This window comes from Coloeus monedula, assembly GCF_965178545.1.
Source record: "Coloeus monedula genome assembly, chromosome: 1".
Lineage (NCBI taxonomy): Eukaryota > Metazoa > Chordata > Aves > Passeriformes > Corvidae > Coloeus > Coloeus monedula.
In genome coordinates, this window is record NC_138781.1 from 10,506,733 (window position 1) to 10,534,392 (window position 27,660).

General features: G+C 40.2%; 1 protein-coding gene across 2 annotated transcripts in view; it reads left to right on the forward strand.

Annotated features, from left to right (window-relative positions):
• The first annotated feature begins 1,366 nt into the window (after positions 1–1,366).
• Positions 1,367–27,660, forward strand: part of WDR37 (WD repeat domain 37) — a 48,131-nt gene continuing 21,837 nt past the window's right edge. The window contains exons 1-9 of one of the 2 annotated variants that reach the window (XM_082277039.1): positions 1,367–1,521; positions 6,710–6,741; positions 10,606–10,783; positions 14,292–14,388; positions 16,114–16,209; positions 16,377–16,441; positions 22,658–22,793; positions 24,154–24,225; positions 26,196–26,240. In XM_082277039.1, the coding sequence (XP_082133165.1) occupies positions 10,646–10,783; positions 14,292–14,388; positions 16,114–16,209; positions 16,377–16,441; positions 22,658–22,793; positions 24,154–24,225; positions 26,196–26,240 (649 nt within the window). In that variant the 5' untranslated portion in view covers positions 1,367–1,521; positions 6,710–6,741; positions 10,606–10,645. The remainder of the gene's footprint in view (positions 1,522–6,709; positions 6,742–10,605; positions 10,784–14,291; positions 14,389–16,113; positions 16,210–16,376; positions 16,442–22,657; positions 22,794–24,153; positions 24,226–26,195; positions 26,241–27,660) is intronic. The other variant, XM_082277040.1, reaches the window with a different exon arrangement.

Sequence of the window (27,660 nt, forward strand, 5' to 3'; positions counted from 1 at the left end):
ATAAAAAGGTAAACCACTATTTTTGTCAGTGTTTAATACAGCTTTAAGACATGACTGCAGAAAAGTGGGTAGAAAGGAAAAAAGACCAATGAGAACTGCAGGCAGACATAGTTGGGAAGCACATTAAAAGAAAATGTAATATTTTCAGCTCTCACTGGCACATGTTCTTCTGGCCTTTTTACATCCTCTTCTAAGGCAGTTAAGATAATCTGCTGGAAGAGAGAAAATAATTAGACGAAGCCTCTTTTGACTTTCACTATCTGCTACAATGAATAAGAATTTTAGGTGGTTTATTCAAAGTGTTAATCAGCAAAGGAATTAATCACATTTCAATTATGTGTTGTAGGCTTCAGAGTGAACAGCCTACTTGCAGAACATCGTGGTTAGCTTTGATGCGCTGCTTTTGTCATTCAGTCTGCAGACACAGTAGAAAAATTCCACATTAGGTATCTCCCAGCTATTCTGTATTAAAAAAAAAAAAAATGGAATTCCAGCGGTGTTTCAGGAAAGTTTCATCTGCCTTGTCAGTCCACCTGATCCAGTGTTACTGGAGGTAACTGGAGGTAACTAACTAACTAAAGCAGCAGCGGTTTTAATCTGGTAACAATAACAGAATACTAACACAGCGGTACCCCGAGGGACCTCAGTGGGGATGGAGCACACCTCCGCTGTTTAACCAGCAGCACTACGGGGACTCGGGAAGCAGCGGGGCCGAGGAGCGGGGTGGTGGCGAGGCAGCTCCTGCCCGGCCCCGGCGGCATTCCCGACCCGCGGGCTGTGCGGGCGGGAGGCTCTCCCTGGGCCCAGGGCCATTCCCGACCCGCGGGCTGTGCCGGCGGGAGGCTCTCCCTGGGCCCAGGGCCATTCCCGACCCGCGGGCTGTGCGGGCGGGAGGCTCTCCCTGGGCCCAGGGCCATTCCCGACCCGCGGGCTGTGCGGGCGGGAGGCTCTCCCTGGGCCCAGGGCCATTCCCGACCCGCGGGCTGTGCCGGCGGGAGGCTCTCCCTGAGCCCAGGGCCATTCCCGACCCGCGGGCTGTGCGGGCGGGAGGCTCTCCCTGAGCCCAGGGCCATTCCCGACCCGCGGGCTGTGCGGGCGGGAGGCTCTCCCTGGGCCCAGGGCCATTCCCGACCCGCGGGCTGTGCGGGCGGGAGGCTCTCCCTGGGCCCAGGGCCATTCCCGACCCGCGGGCTGTGCGGGCGGGAGGCTCTCCCTGGGCCCAGGGCCATTCCCGACCCGCGGGCTGTGCCGGCGGGAGGCTCTCCCGGTACGCGGCCCGTCGCCACCGCGGCTCGGAGCGGGGGCCGCGCCGCTTCCGCCGGATGTCGCCGCGAGGGCTCGGCACCGGGGAGGCGCGTCCTGCCCGAGCGGCGCCGCGATCGTCGCTGTGCTGCTGCCTCTGCTGCTGCCCCTCCCGCCTTCTCCTCCTCCTCCTCGTTGTCCTCATCCTTCCCCTCCTCCTTTTCCGCGCCGCCTGCGGCCCTGCCCCTCCCCGCCCGCCGCCGCGGCTGTGGCTGACAGGTGAGTGCGGGGGCAGCGGGGCGCGGACCCTCCGCCATCTTCGCGGCCGCCCGAGGGGCTGAGGGGAGCGGGGGTCCGGGCGGGTCCGGGGCGGTGGCGGTGCTGCCATCGCGGTGGTACCTGCGCGGTGCCGCCGCCGCCGCCGCCCAGGCCCGCGGCGCGAACCGGGGCTCCTGCCCGGGCACCCCCTCCCTGCCCGTCCTATTCCGCTTTATTTCCGCGTGAAATGACTTGCACGTTCTTCTGTGAAAGCCTAGAATAACCGAAAATAAGCCCTCGTTCCTCTTCTGTGTGTCGTGGTTTTTTAGCGCTTCCCGCCCGAGGCTGTAGGGATGGTTCCAGGTCTGCGGGTAGAGAAGCCGAAGGTGCTGCTGAGGAGACTCCTCTCGCTAACTTTGTTCGTGTGCTGCTGCATATCCTGCCTAAGGACAGGCCAAGCGTAGAGCCCCATTAGTTTACAGGTGGAGTTCGGATCCTCTGACACCTGTACAAATGGAGTAAACGTGAAACGCCCAAATTTCTGAAGTGGGGCGCAGCTAAACGATGAAGGGAAGCGCCGTTTGTGGTGGCATGGGGTCAATCTGGCCTTCAGCAGTGGGAGGATGAGATGGAAGTGTCTAAGATGGATAGAAGTTGTCTGTAAAGAGCCACGTTCAGTAGTTCTCTCTTTTTCTGTGCTAAAACCCTGTGAAAATAAGTTTGAGGGAAGAATTGATATGCTTAATGTATTCAGAGGTTGAGTGCATGTTAGGTTCCATTCCTTATGCAAAGAGGAAAACTTCTTTCAAGTTAAGCGTTGATCTGTGGTTCAAGGACATCTTGGTGTTTGTGAGAAAAGAGAAACTTCTGCATGTGTTTTTATCTCTCTTGTCCAGCTTGTCAAATTTATTTTGTTATTGTGGTTAAAGTGGGCTTTCTATAACAGTAATGTCATGGAAGGTTTACGTAAGGAACTGGTGGAACAGCTTCTGTGAAGTGATTCAGTGTCATTGAGTACACCTTGAAGTGATATAAACGTCTATTGTTCAGGCACCCATTTTACAACATTACAACTGCATCATTCTCCTTAAGCAAATTTCTGAAATTTCTTTCAGAATTTCTTTCAGAAATTGCTTTTCAAGCAAGTCTGCCCTTGGTGTTTCTCGATGTTTTTGAAAGAGAGCTGGTAACCCCAAGAACCCACAAGTATGTTTTCTAATGAGTAGTTTAGGTTAAATAATCTTTGTGCGTGGTGTCAGCTCTAACCTGTCTCGTAATAACTTTGTATGCAGCTTTGTGTGTTGTGGACTTGGGCAATTATTTTAAGAAAAGATGCTGGTACCAAACATAAGAATTTAGGGCAGAGGCCAACCGTAACGTTGATTGTCTTTTTAATGCCAGTTGTTTATGTGTATGTTTGTCCCTGAACTAGGTTTATCATGTTAAATCTAAAGATTCTAAGATGAGATGCCTCTTTAATGTAGACAGCCCTTCCACCATCTCTTTCTTAAGTTTAGAACTTGTTTAAAGCATTTGGTCTTTAGTATGGACTGAAATGCTTAAGCCTGTTGGTACAGTCACAAGACAAATATTGGGAGTGTAGGGATAATGTCTTACAAGAAGATCTTACTTCTATGAAATCCTGAAATTGCAAGGCAGATCTAGTATGTGCCAAGTAAGGAGGAATTAAGTGGTATTGCATTTTATAAATTCGAGATGAGATTAGGATCATTTTATGTCATGGAATTTTAAGTCTTGTAGCTAAGACTAGTAGGTTGTCTTGTGAGGTGAAAGCCAGGGTGAGGGACTTCTGGAGGCCACCCCTTCAAACCCCTGTGGGGAGAGTTGGTTAGTACTCTGTGAATGACCACTGAGGAATAGATAGGAACCGGGGTGGTCTCCTTGCAAGCCAGAGTGATTTGTGTTTTCTCATCCTCCAGTAATATGTACTGACTATTTTTAGGCTTGGTGTTCAAGATGGTAGGCTGGGTGCTCACAACGCTCTTACACGGACTGTCGGTGGGTTCTGTAGCTCTCTGTGCTAGACCATATGAGGTAGTGCTTCAGGAATGCACTGTACAGAGATTATTTATTGGTGCTTCAGAAGAGCTTGCTAGATGTATTATATTTAGAATCAAAATTCATTGCTTTTGTTCAAGTCTTAAGCACTAAAAGATTGTAATTTACTGGCAGGTATTATATTTCCAGATGAAGAGCAATGATGTTAGAGGTCACTCTGCTTGAATAGAACCATAATAGCAATTCATCTAATACATCAATAACGAGTACATAAACATTGTTTGTTTAGAGACTTGTGCAATAAGATTCTGGCCTCTGAGTGTGGTGCAGTACTTCCTTGTACAAACACCTGGTTAAATCGCCTTTGTTCTTGAAGTTCCTTAGGATTCCTCACCCTCAGGTCTTGTGTTTGCATACCTGTGCTTGCATGTAGGCTACTTCTAGGCTATTAGGGATTTGCTAATACAGAAATGGGAGCTGCAGTGTCTGTGAAACAGCTGAGGAAATAAAGTAGCCTTCAAACATATTTTAGGAGTTAACCAGCTGTAAGTAATTTAGCAGGACCTGATGCTGTCTGTTGAACTCTTCAATAAAAGTCAAATACCTATAAATAAAAGAAGGTACAATATATACTCATAGGTAACTAACTAGTGTTGAATATAAGATTATATTGTACCTTGTACCATTTAAGCAGTGAGCACCCTCAGCAAGCACAGGTGGCACAGGTCTCAAAGGAAAGCTTTCAGGACATCAGCAATTTCACTAAATAGCTCTTAGTCTGATGATTATTAGTGGATCCAGGAAGGTTTCTACTATAATTTAAAAAAAAGTAAAAAAAAAAAAAAATCCAAGTCTGATAATTATTGTTGTTTAGTATTAGATAACATAAGCTTGTATGGTGAGAGTAGCATTTCTTGCTTTAGCAGACTGTATGGCAGGCTAGCTCAGCCCTGCATTTTGGTGTGACTGCAGCATTTGCTGACATAGTTGAATTAGCAAGATCAAAGCTTGCTAGCAGCAAAACGGGGCTGGCTTACATTTGGATGTTGGTGTTAAAAGCTTGCTTAGAGTAGGTACTCACTAATGTGTTAAAGCTTTTATCCTTGATTTCAGCTGTATAACAGAATTTATTGGTGCAGCTTCTTTACTCTGCTTTCTGTTGAAAGGAGGTTGTTACCTTCAGTGGTGGATGCCTGCTTTCCTCTTTTACATTTCGAGGAACATCAGTTTCATTTGAAAGCAAGCTGCACTAAATTTAGAAAAAAAAATCAATGTTGTAATGCTTGAGTGGATTTCACAAGGTTTGAGCACGCTCATTAGTGTTTCTAGCATCATCTGTGATGATCTGGAATGGTTTTGTTTCCTAAATATTTACCTTTAGCAAAACAACCAGTCTTACAAAGCAGTCTGCTTAGCCTGATCTTTCTCAGGTGTGCTGTAGTCTTGTGGCTTGCACTGAATTAATGGCACCTCAATGTACAGCATCCTTGAAGCAAATTGTTCACTGAAGACCTCAAAATGGAAGTTTTACTCCTTTAAATTTGATTTCTTTGCATGTTAATAAGGAGTCTAGTGGCGTATGTTGATACTTAAATTCCCTTAACTCATGAATAATGCTGTTAAACTGAGTTCCATGTAATTAAGAACTTAATAACTGTAATCATTCTCCTCTTTCTCCTTTCCCTCCCTGCTCTGTGGGAAAAAACCCCAAAACCCACACACTCCCCCCCCCTTAATGGACATCTTTGTATTGTAAAGTTTTAATGCTGCACTAGACAATAATTACTATTGTAAAATGCCTTTGTGTTTTATGTAGTATAAACTGAAATTTTCTTCTAAGCTATGTTTGAAAATGGGAGACATGAGACAAAGAGATTTACGAGCATACAAATACAGTAAAATTGTATGTTTTTTTTTTAATTCTGACACAATAACTTAAATAGTAACTATTGCTATTTCTAAACTCTAAACAAAATGGAGCAGGGAGATGTTGGGTAAGATGTTGCTGAATCTTCTTGATGCTTTCCCCTTACAGACTTGTGTGTTATCTTGAATGAACAAAAAAGGAAATGCAGTACTGTAGCCATTCTGTCTATGCTCTGACACATCTTAAAACAGCTTTTCTCCCTGGCTTCAGCAACGTGCATACCCCAGGAATATTTTCCTTTCAGCAGCCCTCTTGTTCTGTGTTCAAGAGCAGAAGTAGGCAAGTACAATTAGTTATATCTGCAGTGGGTTTTTAAGTCTGGTAAGGCCAGTGTGTGCACTCTTTGTTGGTGCCGTTTCTCTGTTGTAGCTAAAACAGTAATTGGTTACACATCTGCTCTTTGCTGTTACTCTGATGAAATATTTCCTGTGGCTGAGTACATCTGTTACAGAAAGGTAGGTGGTGGAACTTTAATTTAACACAATGTAAAATATCCTGTGAGTTTAATTAAACAGCATATCTGAAATACCGGAGTGTCTTTGCATTCAGCAAGTAGTAACCACCTGTGCTCTAGATGTTTTCTAGGACATCTTTTCCTCCCCTACTTCTGCACGTTTACACTGTTAGAAAGGTTCTGTTGAGGCTTTGACAGATCATTGTGTGAAGTCTATGCAAACGTAGTGTTTTCCAAAACCATTGAGCAGAATAGCTCAGTATGTCTCTTAATCTCGCTTTTTAGTACTACAGTACTTGTGAACTCCCACCCCTAGTGAATATAGTTTAGTAATACAATACACTTCCTCCTTCTCCCCCTCTCCCTTTTTTCTCAGAAAGTACTTTTGTTCACCTTTTTTACTCTTGATTGCTAGTTTTTAGCTTCTGTGAATTTAGCTTCACTTGATTCAGGAAGCAAGATTCAAATAATTCTTGGTGATTTTTCCATCCTACTTGTGGCATTATTGAATAGAAGGAAAGTGAACTTAGTGAGTTTTTCTTTTCAGAACCCATTTGGAACACTCAGAAGTTAATATTAACTATATCTGGCTAATAATATATAATGGATTGTTTTGAAGCACTTTTTCCTTACTTGGTTTGACTGGGATTTGGTGCCTAGCCTTGACTTGTGTTTATGTTTTCCCTCAGCCCCTCTTTCCTGTTGTCTGGCGTGTTCTAACTACAAAAATTTCAAAAAATTGAAAGACTTTGACTGGTTTGTGTACTACTGACTGTTTCACTAATCAATATTTAATATGGTTTTCATAGGATATGTAACATGACACTGATATTCTGGACAGGTAATTTTCATTGTTTGAAAACGTTACATAATAAGGGGAATCAGGTAACTGCTAGAAATGAGCACCTTATTTTTTAGCATCATATTGCCAAGGATCCGTTTTGTGAAATCTACTCTTGAAAAACCTGTAGCTTCTTATTGTTGCAGTTAGAATCAAAAGAGTTCTGAAATTGTCAAAGTGAAGTTAATATTTAAAGGGACACTGTCACTTTTTAAGAACTGAATTTAAATCCTGGTTCTATAAAACCTCTTTAATTATTGCTCCCTTACTCAAAGTTTGTAAGGCTGTTTGGTGGGATTCAGAACAATAATATTAAAGGCAGTGAAGCTATTCCCTTTGGCTTCTCCTTCCCATCCTCTGTATGCACATGCCTGCTTGTGGCCTCTTTGGTTTCAGCTTTGCTGTGGCTGTGTGCACCCTCCTGCCAAGCCTGGGAACAGCTGCATGTTTGCCCTCTCCAGAACGTGCATGGGTGGTGTGTCATGCTGCTGCATGAGGAGAGGGCAGTCCCTGGCCGTGACACTGGCTGCAGGTGAAGTGCTGCTACCAAATAGAGACAGTAGTGGACGTGTTTTCTACCCAATCTGCTCTGTTTGCTCACGAGCTGCGAAAGTAGAAACTTCTATGTAGTGAATGTGAGAATTTCACTCTGTAAAGATGTAACCTCATGCCTGTGACTGTGTCCCTTTAAATTCTATGTGCTAGAGTTTATAGCTGCCAAATCTGTATGTACTGGTGCTGAGTGCTGCAGTTGATTAATTGAGGGAAGAGATAGCATCCAGAGGGACCATGACAGGCTTCAGGAGTGGGCCCATGCAAACCTCATGAAGTTCAACAGGGCCAAGGGCAAGGTCCTGCACCTTGGGTTGGAGCAATACCTAATATCAGTGCAGGCTGGAGGGTAAATGGCTTGAGAGCAGCCCAGCAGAGAGGGACCTGGGGTACTGGGGCATGAAAAACCAGACATGAGGCAGCAATGTGTGCATGCAGCACAGAAAGCCAGTGGCAGACAGTGGCACAAGAAAGATGTGGACCTGTTAGAGCTGGCCCAGAGGAGAGCCACAAAAATTATCAGAGTGCTGCAAACCTCTTCTGTGAAGAAAAGCTAAGAGAGATGGCGTTTTTAGCCCAAGAGGATTCTCTGGAGAGACCTTATCAGGGTCTTTCAATACTTAAAGGGAACTTTGAAGAAAGAGAGACTTTTTACCAGGGCCTGTAGTGATATGACAAACGGTAATGGTTTTAGCCTAAAAGAGGGTAGATTTAGATTAAATAGAAGGAAACATTTTTTAAAATGAGGGTGATGAAATGTGGGCACAGGTTACCCAGAGAGGCAATGGATGCCCCATCCCTGGAAACATTCAAGGTCAGGTTGATCAGGACTCTGAGCAACCTGATGGAGATAAAGATGCCCCTGCCCATTGCAGAGGAGTTGGACTAGATGACCTTTAAAGGTCACTTCCAATGCAAATCGTTCTATGATTTTATGGAGCAGTCAAAAAAAGGATATTTCTTGGTAACATCCTCCAAAATGAAGTAGTTAGGCAGCAAAGGCAAGTGGAAACTAACAGAGTTAAAACAATGCCTAGTAAGGCATAACCCACGTTAACATCTTTGTGTATGACTGCAGTTCAGGAGCCACATCTGGCAGGGATTAGAAAGTGCCTTTTCTTCTTTTTTAGCCCCCTCCACCCCCAGATCTTAAGTGAAATGGTGTTAATAGATTTATGGGATTATATGTAGCTGTGTGTATGAATAAAACTGTCTTAACAAATCTGCCTGTGTGCAGATGCTTTGGGCTTTAAAGAGTAATCCCAAACTGCAGAATATGGTAACTGAAAGCCATTGAAAAGTGGTTCCCAAGAGAGATAGGAAGGAGGGTGGAAGACGGGAGAATATATATATGTGCTTGGAATCTGATCCTCTTTTGAGAAGAAATAGAAATGTGATGAGCAGGGAAAACCTGTTCCTCATTCTTGACCATATGTCCGTGAACAGGAAGATACATAGTGAAGCCCAGAAAATTGGCAATAACTGTTTATGGGATGGGCTTTTTAAAATTTTGTAAAGGAATCTAGCCACAGTGAATAGAAGAATTTAGGCAAATAAGAAACTATCCAATGGTAGTTCTTTCTAGTCTTTCTTTTTTAATTTGTGAAAATAGCTAATTAGTTACTACTGATTAATCACACATAAAAAGCTCTGATGGGATTAGGTGCAGGGGAGGACTCTGTGGAGTCCAGAGGATATGAAAAAAAAATTTTAGTGCAGTACAGGTCATGGTGCAACCTGAATTTTATTTTAGACTGTGGAATTGGTGTCGGTTTACTGGAACTTGGTTGTTCCAAAAGCTAATTAAAATACCAAGTTTTTTAATAAGGATGGATGGGCATTAAAATCTTAACTAAATCTAGTATCATTTCGATACAAATTTCTGTATCTTTATACATTTGCATTTTGTGATATAAAACCCAAAGGAGATTTTGAGCTATTGTTATTCATGGAGCATACTGTGTTTTTAGTAAGGTATGCTTTTCCTTGGCTTTATGATTTGTTAAAAAGCTGAAAACACCATGTCAAACCCCTGAAGTGGTTAATGCCTGATCTTGTTAATAGCGATGGTGCTCATTCCTAGCGTGAGATCCTGCGTGTTGGCGGATCTTAAATTGGAAGTGGCCCTGGGTTTGGTTTAAATTTTCTCTGATCAACTTATTTAAAAGGAAGCTCAGTTGCCTGGTTAGCTTTGCCATCTCTGCTCTCCTATTCCTCTGCAGACTATTGCACCTATTTTAAGTTTTAATTGTTGTTTCAGAAATAATTTATGCTGGAGAATGAATTTTTATTTTGTTCTCAGTGTGCATGATTGAAAAATTTTGGGTAATCAATCCTGAAACATTTGAAATGTTTGACAACTGGTACCCCATGAAACAAAAAGTAATTTCTGTTGAATGTTGGGTTTAAATTTTAAAAAATCCTGTAATCAAATGTTTGTAAAAATAAGATTTTGACAGTAAAGAACATATTCTCCATATTTATGCAATCAAAAATAATTTGATTTTTTGTACATATTCTCCACGTTTATGCAATAAATCAGACATAATTTGATTTTTCTTAAACAGGGGAAGCAGTAGCTCATACATGGTAATACTGTTTGGTGATACTGTCAGGTGTTTTCAGGCATATTGAAATGCATATATTTGGCTTTATCAAGGTGACAGAAATGAACCACATCACCAGCAGCCTGTTAAGTCAGGTGCACTTTCACTATTCTCATAAGTTCATGGGCACTTTCATTATTAAGGGAAGCGAAACCATGAGCTGCCAAAAATGGTGGAAAGTAGTTTTCAGAACTTCTGTCATGAAAATTAATTTCTGCTTATGTCTGAACAAGGACATCTGTTAAATTTTGTATAGTAACACTTAAGGTTGAATAATACATTTTTAACCTGACAGTGTTCCTAAATTACCATGTTTGCTTTCATTTTCCAGCTGGGTTTTAATTTTGCATGCATTTCAGTGAACTATAGTATGCATAATAGTTGTTTCCTGGAAGCATTTTGGGGCTGTCTCTGCTGGTGTTCTCCAAAATGAGCAAGGAAGTGGAATTTATTTTCCTTTTGTGGAGGTTTGTTAGCTAATGAATAAGTAATGCTGAAGTGATTCCATTCTATTTACATATGTGCATATGATTTTGAACTTAATGTTGTTTGAAGAATGGCTGTAAGTAAGAGGGATCTCTTCTTTTTAATGACAACCCAAACAACTCCAAAGTTTAGTAGAACTAAATATTTCCATTTTGATAAAAATATTTAAGTTGTGGTTAGTTTGGCAAAGCAATTTGTAATGTGTAATGCTTGTCCTTAGTTTATCATAGGAGCCTCTGTGAAGCTGTTTTTTTGAAGTAATGCCAATAGAAAGTGGAAGTTGTGCATCTGCTCGCCAAGCAAAGCAGAAACGTAAATCTCACAGCCTTTCCATTCGAAGAACCAACAGTTCCGAGCAGGAACGGGCAGGGCTGCAGAGAGACATGTTGGAAGGGCAGGTAAGGTGATGCTTGGGAGCCTACATCACTTTTTATATGTGTTTTCTGTGGGGAGAAGCTAAACAAACTTAAATACTGAAATATATCCAGTAAAGCTGCAGGAAAAACAGATTTTGTTGCTTGTAAGTGCTCTCTGGCTTTGGAGATCATTGATGTGGATGTTGACAATGTGTCAGGTTCTGTTGAGACCTGTGGAGTTTATCAGCTTCTTTGTAGTCTTACATGAATGATAAAACCATAAAATGATATAAAACCCAGCCTGATTATTTCACTGCAAGCTTCCCCCCTGTTGCAGTGGGGATCCTGCAACATGCATATATCAAACCAGGAGTCCCGTGGAAAGGAAATATATATGGACGGATTCTTGATAGCTGTTTCAGAGATGTTTATTTCCCCAGCCGCATGGCCGGGGCTCTGCCCAGGAACTGTTCCAGTCACGGACCGAGGGTCCTTCTGCCCGCGCAGGGAACACAAACCAACCCATGGGAACGAGGCTGAGCAGGGGCAGGGAAACCCCGTGTCTGTGCCCTCAGGGCCCCTCTGCCAGGGCTCCATGGCAGGGGAGGGACCCCAACACCTCACCTGTTTCATTTTAATAAAAGGAGAATGAAAACAACTGGATAAACATAACAAGAACAGTTTCAAGACAAAACAAGCCACCCTCCTGAGCCTTTAAATGTCCAAACAGATTCTGTGGAACATCTTAGGGCTGACAGAAGGGAGACAGAACTCTCTGAGCATGCTTTGTGGGGAAACTGAGGCAGGAGAGGGTTTAACTTCTTCCCTCCCCCTTTTCATCCCCCACTCAGCATTGGAAAGGGATTTTTGGGGAAACAATTGGCAAAAGCATGGTTTTGTGAGGGAAACCGTGGATGAAAAAACAGATTGGGAATACACTGGGGGTAATAGGACATAGGGTAAAAGGGAAAGGTGGGATTAGGAAAGGGAGACTGTAGGGAGGGCTTACAATGGAGATATTGTCTAACATGACTATGATTTTTTGCATATATACTGCCTTTTACAGGAACGCCATCAGGCCCAGTGACCTGTGATGCCTGTAACCCTTTTCTACCTTGCACAATTTTGAATTCCACCACCTCTCCATCTCCCAAGCTTGGGATGCATTTTTCAGGGTTATTCTTTTTAATAGCAGTTCTATGCACGAATATGTCTTGCTGGTTGTCACATCTCGTTATAAAACCATAATTTTGCTTAACATTATACCATTTTACTATCCCTAAGATCTTAGTTACTATGATTTTTTCCTTTTTTCGAGTGGCTGCTGTTTTCTGTCTCGCTGCGTCTCCCCCCACGTGCAAAAAAAAAAAAAAAAAAGTTCAAGATTGATTCTTGATTTCATAAGTTTGCAATTAGAATAGTAGCAACCCAGAAAGATGAATAAACCAAATACTTCTTATGATGACTCTGATAGGGAAAATATTAGTTGGAAGGCTGTCCTGTATTCCTTTCCATAAAGTAAACAAATACTGCCTGCCTGACAGAAGTGTGAGCTAACTCAGATTTTTGTTTGTGTGGGGTTTTTTTGTTTGGCTCAAATGAAGGTGTGCTCTTCTGTGGATTAAATTTAAGGGAAAGAACAGCAGCCACTGCTTCTGTAGCTTTCTTAATCACATCAGTGTAGCAGGTGCAATCTGGACTTGGAGTGTTGCACTTAACAATTCTGGTATTACCTTTAGGTAAGGCTTCTGTCGGAAGCAGTGCTGGCAAAGATAAGCAAATATCAGTTTAAAAGCTATTTATTGTCAAATTGACTACACAGTGTTAGATGATGCAAAACTCGATTTTTATCGGAGAGGTGGTTTGAAATACAAATGGAGTTTGGCTATGAGAAACCTCACACTGAAGTCTGCACATACTCTGAAGGGAAAAACTGGTGTTTTCTCAGTGTTGTGATTGGGGTTTTTTTTTAATTGAATGTATTTTTTTCAGCAAATCATAGCATTAGTTTTCTGGGAATTAACAGAGCCTAGGTTGTTGCTTCTAGTCATTTAGAAGTTGGAGAATGCAAGTACTTGGATAGAAAACTGTTCCTGCATTTGGGACTACTGCAGCCTTACTTCAGGAAAGGAGTGAAGGGCAGCTGAGAGGTCATGAGATCCTGTCACCCCTGCCTACTAAACCAAAATGTTAAGCTGTTTTAGTATTTCTTAGCAAACTCTAAGTGTATTATGCTGTAATACATAGCTGTTTAAAATGTTTTATCTACTATCTTGTTTAATTTTGTTGACCTTGAGAAGCCAGGTGGCAGAGTCTAGCAAGTAGAGAATATTAATGCCCCTTTACAGTGGAGCTATAGAACACATGAGAACTAGCTAAGGACTTTTGCAGATAAAGAGATAACATTATTACATACTGTTTTAATAAGCTATTTTAAATAATGCCAACATTAGAGGGACTAAAGGAAGTAGATGCATTTTACTATGCTGGTTACTTCATTACAAGTTTAGATTTGCTTATGCTTTCAGGCTTTGAGAAGTGGTTTGAAAACCTTTTCTACATCTCTTTTTTGATTGCAGAAGTTGTAGGATAAGTTAGTTTCTTCCATAATCTTGCTGTATGAAATTATTGGGTAATTGAATCAGAAAGAATTCTAACTTCGGTGTTTCTCTTAATAGTGTTTCATTTATTTAATATTCTTGTTTAATCAGTTTAGTTTCAAGTTGGTTTTAGTTAGGATCTATTTTGCTTCTGATTGTCTGTGAATGCCTGAACAAAAGTATCCTGTCAAGGGAGAGGCAGGTGAAGAAAGGAATGATGTAGGGCTTAAGGAGCATGGTCCCCCTTCTTCCAGAACAGTGCCACAGCTTAAACCAGCTGTGAACCTGTGTAAAACTGAATTGTGCACAAAGCAGGTGTGCTCTGTATCATGGCTATGAGTTGTTTCTCTTGCTCTCTCTTTAAAACTTTGGAAATAACTTACACAGCCAGGGTCATGGCAGGCCTTTCCCGCTGTGCCTGCAGACAATTCCCGGGGCTGTGGCGGAAGGTGACTCAGTTAAGTGAAAACTTGTTAAAAAAGAAGTTCATAGCTGGCTACCTAGGTAAGTAGTAAGTGTAGTAAGCCAATTTACATATTGTATTCACCTTTCTAACCCATTGCATGTCAACTTCTAATTTACTTTATCAACTGAAGGTATTCTTTTTTTCTTGAACTGCAAACATCTTGACATTTAAAAAAAATTCCCACTTTTTATTTTTTTTAAATGAGTTGTACATGTATCTTGGTTTATAATTTTTCTCTAGTAAAGAAAACCATAACAAATGCCGTAGGTGAGTTGAATTCTATCCCTTGAAAGAGAAAGAATATATAAAATGAATAATTTTATGATGCACAGAGCTATCCATTTTGTGTTCTAAACTAGCAGAAGTTTTAATTTCCCTCCTTGCTGGGACATTGAGATAACTGTTAAAATCAGTTCAAGATTGAAGGCTAATTGTATAAAATATATGTAAAGAAAAATATAATCCCCAATATTTTGCCTCCTAGGATTCTAAGTTACCATCTGCTGTCCGGAATACCCTCCTTGAACTTTTTGGACAAATAGAGCGGGAATTTGAAAATCTGTATATTGAAAATTTGGAATGTGAGTATCTATTTTTTTCTGGCAACTTAGGAATTGTTTGTATTTAGGTTATAGTAACACTAATTAAAACACCTTGGATATTGTAGTATAATTAGTGTAGCTTTTCTGTGAGGAATTTAAGAATTGTTTTGAACTTGCAGCCAAAGATGGAATTTGTACTTTTCCAGAAAAATTCCTTTCTTAGCTCTTTGACCCGAGCAGTGAGAACTGATTTGTGTCAGCCCCCCTTGACTCTTGGGCAAAGCCAGTGAAGGGTCTATCTCGTTATCATTGTAGGCTCTAGTGGATTTAATGTTAATCTGGCAGTAACTCCATTCAGCCTTTGAAGTTCGTGAATTTGTTTTATATTTACAGGCTTAATTTTAATGATGCAGTATTAGTAAATAAATTGGAAAAGCGACTTACTTGAAAAAGTGTAAAATGGGGTGGTTTTGGATCAAACGACTTAAACATTGCATAACCAGCACCTGCAGCTGTTCAGGAGTTTTGAAGTCAAGCATTCAGATAAAAATTCCAGGTGTTATCTGAAAAAGATATTTGTTCAATGACAGTGCAGTTGTCTGATAATGTAAGTGATCCAAGTTGATGCAAGAGGATCCCAACTTTAGTAACAGGCCTGTACAGTAATACAGTAAAGCCTCTGCTCAATTTCCCTTGCTGGAATTTTAAGCTGTGTTGCATTGGTTTGGCTTCTGAATTGTGGAATCTGTCTGATTTGGCTCCAAGTCAATTTTTTTCCACACCTGATCAGTTCCCACAGTTAAACCAGTCATTCATGTTATTGAAAAAAAAAAAAAAATCTTGCCTGCTTTTTTGAAAATGTGCTGGGTTTTTTATTCTCTTAAAACCTGTGATTGTGTTGGTTAAAGGCTGCCATCAAAAGTACACCGTTTTTAGTGACAATTTGCACAACTGAATTCTCAGCCTCCTGCTGAGTAGTTGGCTGGTAGCAAGAAAAGAAGAGTTTCCCTCCCCAGCCTTCAGAAATGCTTGTCAGAAAACAAGTGGTGGATTTTTACCCTCCAGAGTATGGTTATTTTCCTCCTTTTCAATTTCCATTTCTTTATATGCTTCTTCACCTCACAGCTCTAGTTATGATTGTGGTCTCTTTTCACTCCCCTGACAATTTCTAAATTTTTCTCTTCTCTGCTCAGTCTAATGTTTTTTGTTCTTGGTCTAATTCCTGTACTAGTGCTTCAGCTACTGTATACAGATTTAAAAAAAAAAAAATCCAAAGTATAAAAAATAGTCATTTGCAGCACTACCTTTCTTGTGAGACTCTAGTAGGAGACAAGTATTCAGGGAGAATGCTATTTTGTGGTTAATAAAACCTTTGTTAAGAAAGGATGTGTTAATTCTGTGGCTAAAATATTTATGATGCTACAAGTCTTTTGTCTTCTGCTGGATTTAATTCAATACAGATGGGCCATGTATTTAACAGAAATGGTTTTGTTAATCCTTAGCCTCATTTATTAGTAAGAGTAATTAGAAGCTGCCAATGCTTTCCATGGAATCTGGGTCAAGGTTGATCTCTGGAAGATTCAGCATGAGTCTTGGTTTTTGTCTTGGTGAGACTTACTTTTATAAAATCCCAGTTGATCTCTTTTCCTCTCCTTACCATAAAACAGCTTACTTACTAACCATAACAGTTCTTAAATAGTATGTTAATCCTGTTATTAATGATAGCAAATTTTTTATAGTAATGTGAATTTCTGGTTTTGGTAGTGCGTAGGGAGGTTGATACACTGAATGAGCGCTTAGCAGGTGAAGGACAGACAATTGATGGAGCTGAACTGAGCAAAGGACAACTGAAAACAAAAGGTAAGAGAGCCACAAAGAATCCTAAACCAGTATTTTTGAATTGACTTTTTTGTACTTTGTTGACCAAAACTTAGAATGTTACTGAAGGGAATTAATACCAGTTGCTTATACAAACAAGGTAATGCTGTATTTGAAATATCTTCCTTTGAATTTATTTGTCTCAACAGCCAGTCATAGTACCAGTCAGCTTTCTCAGAAATTAAAGACAACTTACAAGGCATCTACTAGCAAGGTATGAGACAAATTAAATCTCTACTCATCCATGTGTGAGACTAATGTGACTGTCTTTTAAGTTGTAAATTGTGGTTTCTTTAAGCTGGGTAGTGCTGGTCTGTAAGTAAATCTGCCTCCTAAGGAGCAGGATGTTTATCTTGGATTCATCGATTATCCATTACTTAACCCATACCATATGATATTTTTACAATAATTGCTCGCCTTTTTTGAAGAAGAGTTGTTGGAGGGGAGAGTGTGCACACGTGTATGTGGGAGTGCTGTTTCATATGTAGACAAAAAAAAAAGTAATTCTGTTTCATGAGGGAAATAGAGAACTTGGTAGTGGATTTCTGAATGAAGATTTGGGTATTGCAGTTGAAATGGGAATTTAAGTAGGCGCCTTGTCCTGTTCCACTATAAAAGGGGTAGCCGGGAAAGGATTCTTTTGATATATTTTTCTGATGAAAAAATCAAGCGCTAAGACGGCAACATTATGTCTGAAAACCGTTTATTGAAATAAAATTTAAAAAAAACCAACAAAAACCAACCAAACAAAAAAACCCCAAAAAACCACAACTAAGTGTTCTTATTAAAAAAAGAAGGATGTGGGGGAAGGAAACAGGAAAAAGGAGCGGGGGGGGGCGGGGGCGGGAACAAACAGAAGGCAGCGGACAGCGTTGCCACAGAACCCCGGCGATCTGTCAGCATCGCTTTGGCACACGGAGCGTGCGTGTTGTGAACCGCGGTGCGTTTGCGCAGCTGCCGTGGCGGGCTGAGCGCGACTTTTAAAGAGCCGCAGGCTGCGTGTCCCTTCCGTCGGCAGAGACGGGGCCTGCTGGGGCTGCAGGCGGCGCGGCGGCGGCGGGCGGCGGGCACGAGCTGGGTGAGGGCAGCGGGCACGAGCTGGGTGAGGGCAGCGGCTGCGGATGGCGGCTGCGAGCTGGGTGAGGGCAGCGGCCGCGAGCACGAAATCCTCACGTCGACAAGCTAGTTCCCGGAATTGGCACAGCAGGGCCAAACAGGCACAGGCAGGGAAACAGGATCTCAGGGAAGAGGGCGCGAAGGCGGGAGCAGAAGGGGCCGAGCTGACCCTTCAGGCGACCCAAAACGAAAAGACCTCGTGGTGTTGCGGCTAGCTGCTTTTATGTGCCCCTAAACTCCTCCCCCACTCGGCTTCGCGGGCCCATTTTTGGTGGGCATTTTCGGCGGGCACCTTTCGCGGGCATCCCGGTTCTTCTCCGTCAAGCGTGTGGGGCGGGGAGCTGCTCGCAGTCCAATCATGGGAGCTCTCTCTGCCCTGATTTGGCTGCCAGGTGAAGCCTCTCCGGGCGCAGGGCAGCGCAGATTAGGTTTGGGTTTTTTTATAGGCATTTTCTTCACCTCATTTGTGACATATGTTGAGGCATATATATATTGGTCCCTCTCACACCTCTATGTGTACTATTACAAATTTCCTTTAAAAAATAATTTTTATTTTTAGCTATGACACTAGAACAATTTGTTGCCTTTGTGTTGCAAGCCTTGCTCATCAGTAGCTAGTGATCTTTTTTTGCTTGATGTTTTGGCACAGTTAACCTTTCTGATGCTTTTCATTTTGTACATCTGCATCAACCTGATATTTTTGTTTTCCTTGCTCTCTCCTCTTTTTCAATTTTTACAGGGAGTTTACCTGCTTCTCTTTTTTCCCTATATCAGAGTAATTTCCTGATACATTATTAAGCATAAATAAAACGTGAGGAAACCACATTTCCTCACATTTTCCTCACAGAGGTATGTGAACCAGCTGTATAGGCAGCTCTGTGGTGACCTGTAATGCAGGCTGATATGCGGTGTAGATGTCTTGGAAATACCTTCTCTTAAGTATGAAAGTTTGAGAGTAAGAGTAAGAAGAAGGTAGTGAAATAGACTGAAGCTACTGTGGTTTATCTGGTCTCCTTTTTATTGTGCTGTTTTCCAAACTTTTTTTCTTACCAATTTGCTGCATAGAGGTTCCTCTTTTAAGAGTTAATGATTTGCAAATTCTCTAATGAGACCACTTAAATAAGGACAAGTTATTAATAGGGGCTGTATAGTTTTGGTACACCTACTATGTAGTTATGAATTAGTACCCTCTAGTGTAGTGTAGTGTTGTGTTTTGTGGGCTTTTTGGTTTTGTTTAGGTTTTTTTTTGTTTGTTTGTTTGTTTGTGGGGTTCTTTTATTTTGTTTGGATTTTTATGGCAGGTGTTAAATTCTTGTCTTCTTTTACTTTCTTGCAATGTAACACTTGTATTTTTTCCTGAGCAAGACAGGCAGACCTCACAGCTTCAGCATGGGAAGCTGGGAAGTATGAGGTGGAGGCTCCTGGGTAACTGATGTGCATGCACAGCAAAGCAGCCATGAGTAGTGGAGCATGAAGAATTTAATACCTGAACATTATGCACATCCGTTGTATCAATTGGTGCCAACAGATGTCTGAATGTGCTGATGTATTTCTTATTTCTTTATTTTCACAACTTTGAGTCAGAATTTACTGGGGACTAGGCAAGAGCTGAGGGAAATTACGACATTGAGAGCATCTCTGTCCAATGTGTTCTTTGAAACCTTAATGCACTTCATGGAAGTGCTTTATTTTGACCTCTCCTTCCTTCCTACACAGAAGAGTCAAAGCTGTAATCTTTTGTCTCTTGACTCACAGAGAGAATATAACAAAGAGTTAGGAAGGAGTGTAACTTTCTAACAGACTGTGATTTTTCCATCTGTACCCTGACTGGATGTAGAGTTCCCCAATACCCTATCCGGGAAAGAGACATGTAGAGTTTTAAGAGTTCAACAGCTCTGAAATTCTTATGACTATACTTTCTACGTGTATTAAATGAACAGTGCTGTTTCCCAAAATGGTTGTGTTCCAAACTCACTGGGGCAGTAGATTACAAGTTTTCTCTTCAGCCCTTCCTTTATACTTCTACCATACAGGGGGTTTCTTGGGTGTGTGGTTTTTTGGATTGGTTGTTGTTTTTTTGTTTGTTTGTTTGTTTGTTTGTTTTGTTTTGCCTGTAGAAAATTAGAAGAGACTTAAGTTTTACAAACCAATTGTTTTGTGCAGTTGCATGCAATTACATTTTTCAGATTGGCAGCGTATATAGAATTAATTTTTTTTCTTAAAAGACCTTTCACTATTTGCTTAATCTAAAGAGAAGACTGATCCTTGACTGCTTTAATATTGGTAAAAAATACTAGGGCTAAAGCAATCTGTTCATTCTCTTGGGGGAAATGCTGAAGTGAACATTCTTAATTCAAGTCCTTCATATGAAATTTCCATACTGGAATACTTTTCATCACTTAGCTGTATATAAAGTTGGCAAAACTCATTTCAGAAAAGCATGGTTTTAGCAGCAAGGGTTATCCACCAGTGTCCAAATCCTGAAGGGGTAGAGTAGATTTAACACTTGGTATTCTTAAAAGTAATTTTTTGTTAACGGACAAGATTCTGTAATTTAACTGCAGTTGGTTTTAGATGCAGGAATCACTATATGAAATCCATGTTTTGATGGTAACAAAATGTTATGGCTGCTGTTAATGATCCCTGGCTTATGAAAGTTGTTACACATCAGGAAAGCATCAATTGTTTATGCAAAGTCCTAAAATAAACTGAAGTGCTGTAACTTGCTCCATCCAAACTAAATTCCAGGATCTCTGATTTGTCTGGATCAGGATAAAGACTCTTAGAAGAATATTTTTATTCACCCAGTAGTTGAAAGGAATAAAACTTTCTGGCTATGTAGTTCTTGCTCACACTGCTTAAAGTTGCTTCACATGACATTCTGTTCATCAGGTACAGTGTAATTCTGCTGGACTGGTGCTGAGTTGATCAGGTTTTCATTCTTACTTTGAATGTACCCTGTCTGTGTAAGAAACGTTTTTACAGTGTGCCTCACTCTGTTTGCCATGCAATTGTTTCAGTTTGTATACAATTTTCACTTGTTTACATAGTAAACAATTGCTTACCTATTAGTAAATCCTTTTACAGAAGGAAGTACATGAAACTGTATCAGTTTAAGAAAGAGGACAGACAAAAGTGAAACACACTCAGGATGTGGTTCCCCATTTATTTGTATATGATGATCTACTGAAGTTACTTCAGAAATTTTCTGCACTACAGAGACATCTTTTTATCATGTTGCGTGTTCTTTACCTTTCCTTGGGACATTGTTTATGTGTGTTTACCAAAGCAGGAAGTAGTCCAGGCCCTGTCTAGTTTATCCAATTACTGGTATGTGAAGGGCAGCAAAAAAAGAAAGGGGAAAAAAAAGTGTGGAAAAAGTGGGTGTTGAATAAATACCTGTATCAGGATATTTACTATTGGATGGTGTTCTTGAACTCTTATCTTCTGTGTGTTAATTAAAAGACTGCTAATACTCCAAAAGGAGTTTTATATTCTTGCCATTAAATGATAAGTGAAACCACTGTCCAGCAGTTTTGGAAATTCTTTGTTTGTTGGTGGGCTAGAAAATTTTTCTCCTAGAAAAATTTTTCATGAGGGTTTGACTCAACATTAGAAAGACAGAATGCAAGCACAGTCTGAATGTTGGGTTGAGAGCTGGAGAATACCAGGTTTGGAGTTTAAGCTGAGTGCTGTATTAGTCCTTTCCTGTTAGTACTTAATTCAGCTGTTTGGCTTCTCAGACACGAGTGCATTTAGTTTAAGGACTGTGTTCAGTGTGAAAGTTGCATCTGTAGGATTGTGTTCCAAATACAGGAAATTCTGCAGTACGGTTGAACTAATAATCTTTAGCATTAGCCTGTTCTCTTTTCAGTGTGTCTTTAAGGACTGTTCCTTCTGCTGCTGTGAAACCAAAATGCATATTAGCTGACAATTTGGAATTCAAATAGGGCATTATCATTTCATCATAGGAGAGTTGACATGCTCAGGATTTGGAATGCTCTTGCAGATTTTCTTTTAGCTTTAAAAACCTTTCTTGAAGTAATTTGCTTTAATGACATCTTAAGACCTTCTATTTTAATACCAGAAACTAATGGGATTTTAACCTTAGTTTACTGTCTGAAATGCAGACTTAATTAACTTTCTAACTTTTACTAAGCTGTAGATAAGTCTTAATGTGATTTGTGTTGAAGTATTTAAAGGTTTTGATTTAACTGGTCAGATACCTGCCCGTAATTCCATGCTGAGGAAAACACTGATAAATTGAAGTTGTCTTTTTGTTTCAGTTTAACAAAGCTTTTGAGGTAGTCTTTCTCAAAGAACAGTTATAAGCTTCAAGACTTGTGGGGTAAAAATAGGGTGTTTGTAATGGTGGTTTTACTTTTTAAAGCCATCTTTCATGACTCTTGGTTTCAGTTGTCTCTGGAAGTGTTCAGCAAGACAAACTTATTTTTTTTTGAATATTGCACTCCCCTTTATCTGAAAATGTAAAATTTCTGCAGTTTGGTTCCTTTCTGTAGATACTGAGTGTTTTCAGCATTTCTGCACTGTAGTGACTTGTAGTTTTACTGTTTTACTAGACTTTTCTTCCTTTCATTTGGTATTACATATGCACATACTAATTTGGATTTAATGAGTCTTTTCTGTTTTTCCCCTAATAGCTTCACTTTGAGGGAGCATGCTTATCAAATGTTTAGATGAGTTTGACATATTTTTTTAAAAGCTTCATTACACAAATAAACAGGCATATGCTCTCAGGTTAATGTTTGATTTGATTAGCTTCATGCAGTTTTAAAGATAAACAGCAATGAGTGTTTTAAATTGGAATGTTTCTGGGTTTTACTAGAATTATATAATAAGTACATTTTTTTCAAAGACACTACACTGGCTAGCAGGGACTGCCTGAGTTATCAGATGTACTTGTTTGGGAATAGGCAAGGAAAGTTTTAAGGTCTTTTGCTGGGTTTGGTCTTTTTCTTCTTTTTTCCCATTAAAATCCTTACCCAGACTGAATGGGAAATGCACTCTGCACTTGTACAACTCATTATTCCAATAAGATTGCATTACTGTAGTACAGAATAGTTTGTCTTGCATTCTGTAAAAGGGCTGCTATTAAAAAAGAGAAAAAAAAGAAATGAGAGGTATGTTTGCATCCAAACTCACTTTCCGGCCATCAAATGTCAAAATTTTGACAATAGGGAATTGTCAGAACATTAAAGAATCATGGAAATTTAATGTCTGTTTTTATTTGTGAGATAATTACTTAATCTTGGATCAATGTGGAAAAAAAATGTTGGTGTCTCTGCTATTTCAGATTGTATCCAGTTTTAAAACTACAACATCAAGGGCAATCTGTCAACTGGTAAAGGAATATGTTGGCCACAGGGATGGTATTTGGGATGTCAGTGTCGCGAAAACTCAGCCAGTAGTGTTGGGAACTGCATCTGCTGGTAAAGTTTTGTGTTGCTTGAATGTTTAGAAAATGCTTAAGTCGCTAAGCTATAGCAAATACAGATCCAAAGCATACTTGGAAACGGAGCTCCACGCTGAAAGAGTCCTTTTAAAGAAATTCTGTAGCTGAAAAATTCTTAAAATGGGAATTTCCTTTTCCTTAGAGGGTTCAATTATACTTGTTGGTCTTTCTAAAACTTGTGCCAGTTCACTTCCATGCAGGTCACCCTCTCCTTAGTCAGCTTCGCATGTTGGGTGGTGTGGATGGGTGGGATGGGGAGCTGCTTCCCTGGGGAGGCCTCTGGCACAGAATTTCATACGGCTGGATACAGAGACTCCTGCAGGCTTTCTATCCTAGCATTGTTTAGTCTTTGTTTTATAGAAACTATATACGTGGTCATAGTTTGCATATTCTTGTATTCTTGCATTCTGTCTTTTGCCTAAGAACACAGGGACAGCTAAAAGTGTTAATTTTCAGTCCTTTTTACTTCATTAGATTTATTCCTTCCCACTTGAGGGGGAACAAGTACTAATGAATAAGTCATTAAATCTATTATAGTCCAAAAATCAATATAGATATTTGTGTAGTTTTAGAAAATTGTTAGGGAAATATATCATAACTCGACAGAATCAGTCAATTTGAAGTGATAGTCTTTGGAAGCTGGAACAGAATCTGAAGGTACTGACTAGATCAGTATTTACAGACCAGAAACCTCTGCTTTTTGGACTGACCTGTTACAATTTTTATGTGCCTGCTGAGGGGCACATTTTATCTTTGTGTGCGACATCTTGTCTTTGTCCTGATTTAACTTGGAAACGGCCATTCTCCAATTCAGCGTTAGGTACTACCCACTTAAATATTGAATTGTTTAATTTTGGGTGTGTCAGGATAAAGGAGAGGCATTTTGATTTCCTTTTTAAATTAATTTTTTTAGTGCTCTGCAGTGACCTGTATGCATTTGGAACTTCCATGCAGGAAGTAAATAGATTGTGCATAGAGTTCCTGTTTGTAGTGACTGCCTTTTTCATCATGGGATGCTTTCTCTGATTGTTTTTGAGTCTCATGATACACAGCTGGAGCATTATATATGAAGCATGTAACCAAGTTAGGAAAAATATCAAAAGTAGAATTTGCCTTTCAATAGTTACTGCAAATTAATCTGACTAGAATAGCACCTTTACTTTTTGGGCAAGACAATGATAAGAAAATGTTTTGTATATAAGGTGGTAGTCAAGAGTTCTACATTTAACATCTTTCATATGGTATGTGCTAGAGTGGAAGATAAGTTGTTTGTTGAAAGGGTAAAAATGAAAATCATACGTTTTTAACTATTTACAGCTGCTTTTTAATCTTTGTAGATCACACTGCTTTGCTGTGGAGCATAGAAACAGGGAAGTGCCTTGTCAAGTATGTAGGGCATGTTGGCTCAGGTAAGATAAGGGCATGTTGTGAAAACTGGGAACAGAGCATGGGAGGGGGAAATGTGTTTTGGCCAGCTATAGAAATGTTTATTGGGGTTTCACTTGCAGGTGTGCCAGTATCATTAACAAGTCAATAGTGAAGTTCCACTAATTTTCATGCAGAGAGCATTTTGTAATATGATTCTTTATTGGAGAGGCACGTTCAGACAGTTCTGCAGATGCTAAGTGAATAAACAAGTCCATATAAAGAAATTTACAGGCACAGTTACGACACTCAGAAGTTAAATGTCACAACTTACTGAGGTCTCGTGTGTGCGGAGAACAAGGGAAACTTGTATAATCCTAAATTAGCTGTCTTGCAGGATCTGTGTTATATTTGGGTTAGAAACTACAGATGCTGGGTGAATATCTATTTGCACTTATTTGTTTAATATCCCATATATAATTTGCTGCATAATACTAAGATCTTGTTTTTAAGACAGTTTTAAGACAGTTAAATATAGGTGTTTGTCTTTCTTTATACCAATATAAATATTGTGGATACAGGGTTTTTAAACCCCATCTTGGGTGGAGAGGTGCAGTGCAGTGAGTGTTCTTGATGTTAATCTTAATTTTTGGTATCCAATTTGACAAGAATCTGATTCGCCCCCTTCTGTCTCTTAATGAGTTACAATACAGGATTTTGTAGACCAAAATTGGAGAGGTTTTCCATAGCTTTAATGTGCTGTAGAGAATGGAGCACTTTGAGTGATCATACCCTGGGAAAGTGAGGAACACAGTTATTGACCAGGATTGTTTAGTTAAGTAACTCAGCACATCACAGGAACTTTGTAAGGATACAAATAGAATTAAGTTCTCTAGAACTGCTTCAGCCATGAGTTGTACTTTTTCTTTCTGCTGTATGACTTTTCTCTCCTACAGCACAAAGATAAATACATAGAAAAAACTGGTAGCACACTAATGTGTTCAGATATCTCGGGTTGCTTGCTGTATGGACCTTTAAGTTCTGTAAAGTCATGTTTGAAAACTTCGCTCACTTGAACTTCCATGCGGATAGTTTTCTTTTAAAATTGCTATTTGGATAACTATGAAAATAAGAAGTTCTAACCTATATTTAAACAGCCGTGTTTAAACAACTGTGTTTGAACAACAACAAAAAAATTATACTGTATATAAATTTTATATAACTATACACATCTATAAACTATATTAGAAATAATGTATTTTTTATTTAGTAAAACTTCTTTTTTTTTTTGAACAGTTTGACAGTTGATTTGAAATGGTGCAAAGGTTTTGGGTGCCAGCAGCTGGTGCACCGTAGAATTAGTTCAGTGTAAGGAGTATCTTTTTAGACTCATTGCACCATGCTCTCCCAACAACATATGCATCTGTTTTACTTGTATAATGAATGGAAATGATTTCTAAATTCTGTCTTGAATTGAATCTTATGCACTGAAATGAAATGAAGAGCTTCGTTGGTTGATAGAATTCTTGCAGGCCTATTTTGAAGCCATTATGTTTTGACATGGTTGCAGGACTGAAATCCCATTTGTGTTACTTGCATCAGGTTTTCAGTCATTTCTTCTTGCAATCCTAAGTAATAAGCAGAAAGTTTATGGTAACATATAGTAAGTTTTCATTGAGTTAGAAATAATTATGAATACTTAAATTCTCTTTATGGAAGTCCAGAGCACTGTCCTCTGTCAGCTTATGTACTTCTTGAATGTGGTTTGTTTATCCTCTCTAACATGAACCACTTGTACTAGATTCAGGAAATAACTTTCTAGAAAATATGTGTTGTTGTATAATCAATTACAGCTGCTTTCCTTGGTACTGCACTTTTATATCACCTAAAAGATCACAACCAAAAGTTGCTTAAAACTTAAGAAGACTTGATTTTTCAATACTTTTAATGATAAAATAATTGCAAAAGAATTCTTTTAGTATACTAATTTAAAACTTTACTTTGTTTCAAACAGTGAACTCCATAAAGTTTCATCCCTCTGAGCAAGTGGCTCTTACAGGTATGTAAAGTTTTTTCATATGTTAAGTATATTAATCTTGATGGAAAAGAAGTGTAATTTGCTAAGTTGTTCTGGTTGTAGCCTCTCTCCCTATTGCTTTGTCAGCATCCTTGTTGATTAAATTATTTTTATACTTGAAGGCATAAAAAATCAGAGCTAGATCTTGCCATCTGTGTTTTTCATGTCATGTTGTCATTTGTGCTTCCCTGCTCCAAACCAGACACTGAGAATCATACATCAGCTGAATGTTCTGGAATTCATCCCGGAGTACTGAAAGAACTAGTAGGTGTTATGGCAGGATATCTCTTGATTATCTACCAAAGGTCTTGGGAGTCTGGAGAGGTCCCTTCTGACTAGTGTTACTCCAATATTCCAAGAAGGGTGTGAGGAAAGATCCATGGAACTACAGACCTGTTAATCCAATCTTGGTTCCTGAAAAACATATGGAGATTATCATTTATTATTTAAAGAATAGTGCAGTCATCAGGCACTGTAAACATGGGTTCACAAAGGGAAGGTCCTGTTTAACTAATTTGACATCCTTCTAGGATAAGGTGACCTGCCTAGTGGCTGAAGGGAATGTGGTGGATTTAGTTTTTGTGGTTTTTAGTAAGGGTTTTGATGTTGTCCTTCACAGCGTTATTCTGGACAAGTTGTCCAGCTGTGGGATTAGCAGGTTCACGGTGTGCTATGTGGGCAGCTGGCTGAAGGGCAGAGCTCAGAGGGTTGTAGTGAATGGGGCTGCATCTGGCTGGCAAAGGATCACCAGTGGTGTTGCTCAGGAATCAGTTCTAGAGCCAGCCCTGTTCAATAGGTTTATCAATGACCTGGATGCAGGAATTGAATGCACCTTTCGCAAGTTTGTTGGTGATACCAAACTGGGAGGTACTGCTGATTCTCATGAGGGACAGGAGGCCTTTCAGAGGGATCCAAGTAAGTGAGGGCATTGGGCAGTGATGGATGGGATGAAATCTAACAAGTTCAAATGCGGATGCTGCAGCTAAAGCAGAGTAGTGTTGAGCACAAGTATAAATTGAGAGAGGAGTGGCTGGAGCGCAGCCCCTGCAGAAAGGGCTCAGGGGGTGCTGGTTGTCAGCAGGCTTGATTTAAGTCAGCGGTATGCCTGGGCAGTCCAGAGGGCAAACCTCATCAAATACCCCACAACCAGCTGGTCAAAAGAGGTGAGTCAGTGTTGGCGTGGCCTCACCTGCAGTGCTGTGTGCAGTTCTGGGCCCCACAATTTAAGAAGGTTGTGAAGGTCCTTGAATGTGTCCAGAGGAGAACCCCAAAGCTGGTGAAATGGTGGGAAGTTGTGTGAGAAGCAGGTAAAGACTTTGGGTTTCTCTGGTTTGGAGTAAAGGAACCTGAGGGATGACCTTGTTGCTCTCTACAGCTTCCTGAGGAGGGGAATTGGAAAGGG